Source organism: Lactuca sativa, chromosome 4 (genome assembly GCF_002870075.4).
Source record: "Lactuca sativa cultivar Salinas chromosome 4, Lsat_Salinas_v11, whole genome shotgun sequence".
NCBI lineage: Eukaryota > Viridiplantae > Streptophyta > Magnoliopsida > Asterales > Asteraceae > Lactuca > Lactuca sativa.
In genome coordinates, this window is record NC_056626.2 from 391,112,687 (window position 1) to 391,121,852 (window position 9,166).

At 32.9% G+C, this 9,166-nt stretch overlaps 1 protein-coding gene across 1 annotated transcript in view; it reads right to left on the reverse strand.

Annotated features, from left to right (window-relative positions):
- Positions 1-4,536, reverse strand: part of LOC128133744 (uncharacterized) — a 31,318-nt gene extending 26,782 nt beyond the window's left edge. The window contains exons 1-3 of the mRNA XM_052771274.1: positions 4,441-4,536; positions 4,256-4,334; positions 4,133-4,200 (exon numbers count right to left, since the gene is read on the reverse strand). Coding sequence (XP_052627234.1) covers positions 4,133-4,200; positions 4,256-4,334; positions 4,441-4,536 — 243 coding nt within the window. The remainder of the gene's footprint in view (positions 1-4,132; positions 4,201-4,255; positions 4,335-4,440) is intronic.
- Between the last annotated feature and the right edge of the window lie 4,630 nt (positions 4,537-9,166).

The window sequence follows — 9,166 nt, forward strand, 5'->3', positions numbered from 1 at the left end:
CTAATACTCAAAACAATATCCAACAATTACCAAACTGCCCCTGGAAACCACTGGTCAACCCTTGGTAAAAGTCAACCCCTGACTGACTTTACTCGCCGAGTCAACCCGATGACTCACCGAGTCCCCATACTCAGAAATTCTCCAATCCGCGACTCAACTCGCCGACTCACCCCGAGACTTGCCGAGTTCAACAACTCTGAGTCCACTCACATACAACTAATCGATTCATCCCCTTGACTCACCGATTCACGGCTCAACCAGAAAAGATTGGGACTCTTCGACAAGACTCGCCGAGTCCAAGAATAGACTCGTCGAGTCTAAGGCTATCTTCAACCTACTCGCCGAGTTGTTCTTCCAACTCGTCGAGTTTCAGCTCACCTTCAAGCTACTCGCCGAGTCTACCCCATGTGACTCACCGAGTACCACCGGTCTGAATCCATACAGAAGCATTCCAGGCCATGAAATTGATCCAAAACATAGATTTAGCCTCCTACTAACCATCCATCACGTAAAGTGGCAAACTTTACATGAATACAAAGAGATCTAGGCCTTTTACACTCTAGGGCTAGGGTTTGGGACATGATGGCTTCACTAAACACTCAAACATAGGGACTTTATGCATATTTGGACCATCACCACTCCAGATCTGAGGTACCAACCTCAGATCTAACCTCCAAACTCCAAAACATACCAAGATGAGCTCCCATAAACCCCAAGATGATGAATCTATATGAGTAATAGCCCAAGAACGAGATAATACCTCAAAAGAACGCCCCAACAGCGATGAAACTCGAATCCAAGCAAAGCCCCTTGCTCCAAGCCTCCTACCCTTCAAGATTTCCTCAACAATTGCTTCTCCAAGCTTCCAAATGCAACTTGATCCACTCACACATGAAGGTTAGGGTTTCTGGACTTGAGGATGAGTAAAGAGGCTGGGGGAATGAATGTTATGTTCTTTATATAGGGCTCAACCCCGAGAATTAGGGTTTTCTCCACTCAGCGCCTACTCGCCAAGTCCAGCCTCTGACTCGCCGAGACGGCCACTTAACACGCGACCAATTCGCGACCCTACTCGCCGAGTCCACCCATGGACTCGCCGAGTTCCTCTTTTTCCAATCTACTCTTTTAGCCCTTCAGCTCTACTCTTGATATTTCGAGATGTTACAATTGGAAAATTATCAGGAGGATTGACAAGTATTTGAGGTTGATTAGCTGTTTGGAAGTCAGCGGTGTTTCAGTCAGCCAAGAGTGTGGGCTGGTATGAGTAAGTGGCAGACTAGTAGGGGCAGGGAGCAGACCATGGATTTAGGGTAGATAGTGTTTGATGTTAGGCCTGGGTTTAGGCCATGGAAAGGATTCCGGGATTGGAACGAGAGTTCGGAACCCCTAAGGGGCTAGAACAGTATGATCGGGAAGGATTCCCTGGAAGGGTAGTTGGAATGATGTATGATAGTTGAGCAGACCGGGAAGACTAAAGGCCGGAAGGCGTACCAGTCTGGTCGAAGGCTTGGGAGGACGGTCCAGACAGGCTGAAGGCCCAGGAGGGTGGTCCAGACATGTTGAAGGTTCCGAGAGTGGTCCAGATAGGCTGAATGCCTGGAGGGGCGGTCCAGCCATGCTGAAGACTCTGTACGTCTTAGTGGATCGGTATGAGGAGAATGAGGAAATGCGTCGCCAGGGAATGATGACTGCTATGGTCTGGCCCCAAGTGTTGATCAAGTTAGTGGAAAGCAGTGCATGGACTCGAGAGTCCTTGCGAACAGATTCGGATCATGTGATGCACGGAGTAGCGGTTACTCTACAAGGGATAGTGTAGAGTGGGGTGTGTACACCGTGACACTTGTCTGAAGTGGCAAGGTTGGCAAGTAGATTTCCTTGGATAAGGAAAGGGAAAGATATGTAACTCCGGGAGGGAGTGTTGGTTCACGGAAGTGGAAGCACTAGTGAGAATGGATGATTGAGAGTATTTCAATTATGGTTGTAGAAGCACTGTGATAATACCAATGGTATGGAAGCACATCTGGATTGGGTGTCTGTTGAGGTTGTGGAAGAATTTCCAGTGGTATAGAACCTGAGGAGTTCGGAAGGGAGGCGAGGATGGAGCCTTGGATTTTCAGTATGGTTATGATCAGGAGGTTATGTATGTAGCGGTAATTCATCATGGGGATGTTTGGAGGTATCGTTAGCATCTCGTGTTTTTTTTCCAGCCCGAGGATGTTAGAGCAGGTTCAGCAAGTGATTATGTAATTTAGAACAATGGAAGTACCATCGGGTGATCATTGGCTAATAAGGGTTGTTAGTAGACAGAGAAGTCGGTGGCTGGCTTGAAGCAGTTGTCGTGACTCTATGAGAAAGAGTTGGTCTTTATAGGGGTTTGATGGCAGTGTTTGGAAGAACCTGAGTTTATTGAGAAATTGGAGTCTGCAGTGCAAGGGTTTGTTTTGAAATGTATGCAGCAGTAGGCTTCGAGGACGAAGCCTAATTTAAGTGGGGGAGAGTTGTAACATCCCGGAAATTCAGAAGTATTGTTCAAGGGCTAAAGTGTAAATTAAGGAGGGACTCGACCAGTAGGTCTTCCGACTCGCCGAGTCGGAGCGGGATTGGTCGCGGGATTAAGTGGCCAACTCGCCAAGTCGGTAGCTGAGACTCAACGAGTTGGTGCTGAAGAGAGAAAACCCTAATCGCGGGGGTTGTGCCCTATATAAAGAACATTACACCTCTTCCCCAACCTCTTTACCTTCCCTTTGAGTTCCAAAAACCCTGGATTCGTGTGAGCTTTCCTTTGAGAGAGATTAGAGCCTTGGAGGAGGGAATCTTGCAGGGAAATTGAAAAGCAAGAAGATTGGAGCAAGGGGCTTCGCAGAGATTTAGCTTACTCTTCAGTTGGAGCTTTCATTTGAGGTAATGATATGTTGTTTGAGCTTTTGTGCACCTAGATCTATCATTTGTGGGATTTTTGGGAGTATATCTAGTGCTATCTTGAGTTTGGAGGTTGGATCTTAGGTTGCTACCTCAGATCTAGTGTAGTGATGATCCAAAAGAGCATAAAGTCCCTGTTCAAGAGTTGTTGATGAAACCTTTTAGTCCCAAACCCTAGCCCTATGTGTTTGAATTATAAGGCATACAATGATCATATGTGATTATTTTTCTAATCACATGTGTTTATATTAATGTCTATATGTTTAATCACATATTATACTATTGTATTTTTTTCTTTTATACTTATAGTCATATGTGATTGAGTATTCAAAAGTTTTTTTGTTTTTGTAATCATATATGATTGATGTATAAATCATACATTATCCTTAATAAATGCAAATTAATCACATATGATTTCAAAATTTCTTTTTTGTTTTTCTAATCATATATGATTGATGTATAAATCATACATTGTCCTTAATAAATGCAAATTAATCACTTGTGATTTAAAAATTGTTTATAATCACATATGATTATGTATATAACCACATGTGGTTTCGACCCATGCAGAACATAGGCTTCTCCTAGTTAAAGTGTAATTTGTATGTATGCATATGTTAGACATGATAATCACATGTGCTTATTTACAATATTTTATTGGATACATATAATCATATTTGTTTGAATTATAAACCATACAATGATCATATGTGATTATTTTTCTAATCACATGTGTTTATATTAATGTTTATATGTTTAATCACATATTATACTATTGTATTTTTTGCTTTTATATTTATAGTCATATGTAATTGAGTATTTAAAAGTTTTTTTTGTTTTTTTAATCATATATGATTGATGTATAAATCATACGTTGTCCTTAATAAATGCAAATTAATCACATGTGATTTAAAAATTGTTTATAATCACATGTGATTATACATATGCTCAAACATTTAAGTTTCACATATCCATATTATTTATCCATATTAAGCTTCGCATATCCATGATATCATATATGTGCTCAAACATTTATATAATTAAAACCTAATAATTGTCATTAATAAATTACCAAGCATTCATCTAATGAAAAAGTAAACATTGTCTAAGTAAACCATCAATCAAATTATGCATTCACAGACTTCACCATTTTCCATCTTAAACTTCACATGAAACTTCTTCCTACAATAACATTGTTCTCTCAATCTTTAACATTGTCATTATCTTCATCATCATCATCATCATCATCATCATTTATGTTGTCTTCTTGAGCAATTTTATCTTCATCATTAAAAACATTCATCGAGCATACTTTTCAAATGATTCAATCTTACACTTGTTGGGAAGTTATTGATTCCATTTTCAGTCAACAAATTGATTTTCCTAATCTTCATGAAAATCATTCCTTCATACTCCTAAATCAGAATTAATTTGAAGTTTAAATTAGCAATATATATCATTAAACATTATAACTATTAAATAATGAGATTTTTTTTGTATAACTGATATAAATACATTTACCTCCTGATTAATATCTTCTTCAACAAAATCTTCATTTAAATATCTTGTACCAAATTGCTTCAGGATTTCTTTTTCATAAATTTCTCTAAGCTTCATTTTTTCTGATGTCCAGTGACAGATAACTTGTCGTTTTCTTTAAGCAATAACTACACTACAATGGACTCTATCTACATAAAGCAACTGAAAAAAAAAATATTTGTTATCATAATCACGAGTGATTATACTATTATGTCTTTATAATCATATGTGATTTAAAACATTTTACTGTTAAACCACGTGTGATTATAAATGTTATTAAATAAAGAGATGTTATAAATCATACCACTAAAAAAGCAGATGGTCCAACAAAATTGCTTGTTGGATTGGATGAATCAAAACATCATATTGTTTTAACCAGACAATTAAGCAAGTAGGAGCACCAATAATTGTTGCTTATGTTTGTATTCTTCATGATGTAGTTTAGAGGATATATGTTTGCTTTTCTGCGTGAGCTTGATTCTATAATAAAGTTGATCAACAAAGCAATGAATTTCATCTGGAATTTCATATCCGCATTGTCTGAGGTGACAATATTCGTTTTAGCATTTGATTCACTGATTCTCAAATTGTTCAGTCCATTTATCATTTTCATTTCGAAATGGAAGTTTTGAAAACTGTTTTTTTTTTCAAAGGATATCCTAGCATTTGATTCACTGATTCTCTTGTCACATCGATCTCAAACCCCTCTCGAAGAACAATTTTCATTTTTGCCAGATCAAATTTATCAACAACATAATGGATTAATGCCCCTTGCACTTCAGTCATTTTCATTTTCAATAGATCACCAAATCTTTTTTGTTTCACACAATCTTTTTTGTGAGCACCTATATTATCAAAAATAACAATTAATGAATTTAATTATATTAGATTTAAAACAAATTAATCAAATATTTTTCAATCATATATGATTTTATTCAAATATAAGTAAAATCATATGCGATTGATTAATCCGATATGTGATTATTCCTATCTTAAAACATAATGTCATTAAGAAAGCTATAATTGTTTCTAATTGTAACAAAATGCTTATTTATAGTCTTCTTCTTTCTTTTTTTAGTCTCTTTTGTTTCAGAAACTAGACCTTCAGCTTTTTTTTTTCTTTTTTGATTCATTTTTCCTCTCCGGTCCTATAAAAGATGCTAATGAAGTCATAACAAGCAAATCCAATCACAAGTGAGTATCATATGTCTTTTATGAATCATTTTGGATTATTGATATATATATATATATATATATATATATATATATATATATATATATATATATATATATATATATATATATATATATATATATATATATATATATATATATATAACCATTTGTGATTGAATTATACATTTTTCAGTTGTCTTTCTTGCTGATTTTCTTAGTTGTTTCTCTTTAGGCACTTCTATGTTTTGTTCTGTAACTATATAAATTCAAACATAATTAGAAAACCATATACGATTAAAACCAAAGCATAAGGTGTTCATAATAGATTTTAATCTCATGTGATTGAATCTGTTTTCTCTATTTAATAAAAATCACACATGATTAAAACAAGTCATGATAAATAATGCATACAATATTTATAATAAAAGATATTCTTTGATGATTGGATTTTCTTGTATGTATTAGAGATGCTAATCACATGTTATAATAAAAAATATATTGTTATTTCATAGATGTTAAGCACAAGTGAATGTATATATTTTTTATAGATAAAAGATTAGAATCACATTTGATTGAAAAATACATATATAACGAGAAAATCACAAAGTCAATTTTAATCACATGTGATTAAATATCTTTTGTGTACATATGATGTTTATAGCAGATAATAATCACATGTGATTGAACCTGTTTTGGTACATAAAAGACATCAATCATATGTGATTAATAATTGAGTGTACCTTTTTCAACTATAATTCTTGGTGATTTTCTTCTTGTTTTGCTTTCGGTAGGTTTTTTTTTTTTTTTTTGTAGATTTTTCTTTGTTTTTTTCTGAAAAAAATACAGATATAATTAGAAATTCATATTTGATTGTAATCACATTTGATCGAAAAATGCATATATAATGAGAAAATCACAAAGTCAATTTTAATCACATGTGATTAAATATTTTTTGTGTACATATGATGTTCATAACAAATAAAAATCACATGTGATTGAACCTATGTTGGTACATAAAAGACATCAATCATATGTCATTAATGATTGAGTGTACCTTTTTCAACTATAATTCTTGGTGATTTTCTTCTTGTTTTGCTTTCGATAGTTTTTTTGTGTAGATTTTTCTTTGTTTTTTTTCTGAAAAAAAAATACAGATATAATTAGAAATTCATATTTGATTGTAATCACATTTGATTGAAAAATACATTATATAATGAGAAAATCACAAAGTCAGTTTTAATCACACGTGATTAAATATCTTTTGTGTACATATGATGTTCATAACAGATAATAATCACATGTGATTGAACCAGTTTTGGTACATAAAATACATTAATCATATGTGATTAATGATTGAGTGTACCTTTTTCAACTATAGTTCTTGGTGATTTTCTTCTTGTTTTGCTTTCAGTAGTTTTTTTTGTGTAGATTTTTCTTTGTTTTTTTTTTTTAAAAATACTTATATAATTAGAAACTCATATTTGATTATTGAATGATTAACTGTTACCATTTTGAGTTGGTCTTCTTGTTGTTGCTTTTGTAAATTTTTGAGTAGTTTGTTTAGTTTTTGGCTGCTTTTTATTGGTTTCTGAGTTGTACAAGTAGATGTATTATAAGAAAAGCATATATGATTATTTCAAGTCATCACAAATAAATAGTATACTGTTTATATAGATTGTGATCACATGTGATTCAATCTTTGTTCTATACATAAATATAATCACATGTGATTAATTCATTTCGAGATTATAAAATCAACAAATCATATATGATTGCAAACGCTCATTATAAGTAAGATTTCATCAGAAAATCATATATGATTGAACATATCATATGATTTATCACCTTCATTCATGTTTATTGGATCTATCATCTTTTTGGAATGTTTTTCCTCAAACGTTTAAACAAACCGACTTTATTTACACAATAAATGAATAACAAAACGCTAAATTGATAACTTAACCGTTAATATTGGTAAAACTGAGTGTTATTTAATAGAAAATTATACTAATTTTTTTGACATCGAAACTATGGTTTGATTTCAAATTTTTTTTTTGAATAATGCCGATTTCCTGTATATTGATAAAACTAACAGTAGGAAAACTCGAAAATCGAATAATATTCATCAAAAAAAGGTTGATAATCATGAAATCGAGTGATATTCAGCAAAAAATAAAAAAAAGTTAAATGTGCGTTGTGATACCTTTCGATGAAGCTTTTGATTGCGTTTTCCATGTTTTTGACGACATTTTGTTCGTTTTTTGTTGAAAATACTTGAAAATGGAAGAATTGTTGGAGAAAAGCAAGAATTTTTTGTTAAGAGAAAATGAAAGTTTTTGTTGAGGATTCAGACAATGTATGTATGGAAACAGTTTATATTCATTTTAACGATTATACCTCTTTATTTTTAAAATGTGATTTCATTTTAACGATTATACCCCTTTATTTTTAAAATGTGATATGTTGGAGCCAATTGTTAACTTATTTATAGTTATGCCACCTTGAAAAATTAAAATGTAACTTTTGTTATCAAATGTTGTTGCGGGAAAAATGTTCTCGATTGAACACTCTCATATATATATATATATATATATATATATATATATATATATATATATATATATATATATAGGTTCAAATGTTTTCACTATTCATTTTGTGTCTGTATAATTGATTCTGGACCAATCATTTTAGCTATTTTAAGAAACTAATTAATAAATATTAAATGTTGAAGATGTAATTAATACCCATTATATCTTCAACATGTAATATGTATTAATTACTTTTTTAAAATAATTAAAATGATTGGTACATAATCAATCATACATGTATACAATAGATAGTGAAAACAAAATAACTTAACCTTATATATATATATATATATATATATATATATATATATATATATATATATATATATATATATATATATATATTACTACAAAGTAGTTCGTCTCTTTCTCTCTCACGCACTCTCTCTCTTTCGAGAAGGCGATTGCAGAGAACACTCAGCACTGTAAAAGAGAAACAAAGAGAAAGAAAAGGGAAGAGACATAGAAAGAGAAAGAGGAAAAACGACAGTCAAGCAAGAATTGAAGAACTTCGACAACGATATCTCTCTCTCACACCTCCTCATAGAGGTTACTACTGTGTAGATGCTTTACAATTTCTAAATTCGACAGTTTCTGGTTTATTCTTTCTGTAATTATATCGAATTTCACAAAGCTTCAAGAAACCCTCATGTGCTACTTTTTCTTTTACCCCCTTTTTTGTCTGTAAACCGATCTATGCATGTGTTTTTCTTCAAGATTGCTCCAAAGAAGATGGTGATGATATGGAAGTAGCCAGATTCCAAGAGCAGCTGCAGCACAACAAGAACAAAATCTCATTGAATTCTATGTCACAAGATTATATTTTTAATTTCTCGCATGGGTTTGAAAGACCATCTCAAGATCAACAACATCAGAATCACATCAACCAACAGATCCGAAGAGATAAGTTGCGTGTACAAGGTTTGAGCCACCACCGGGTT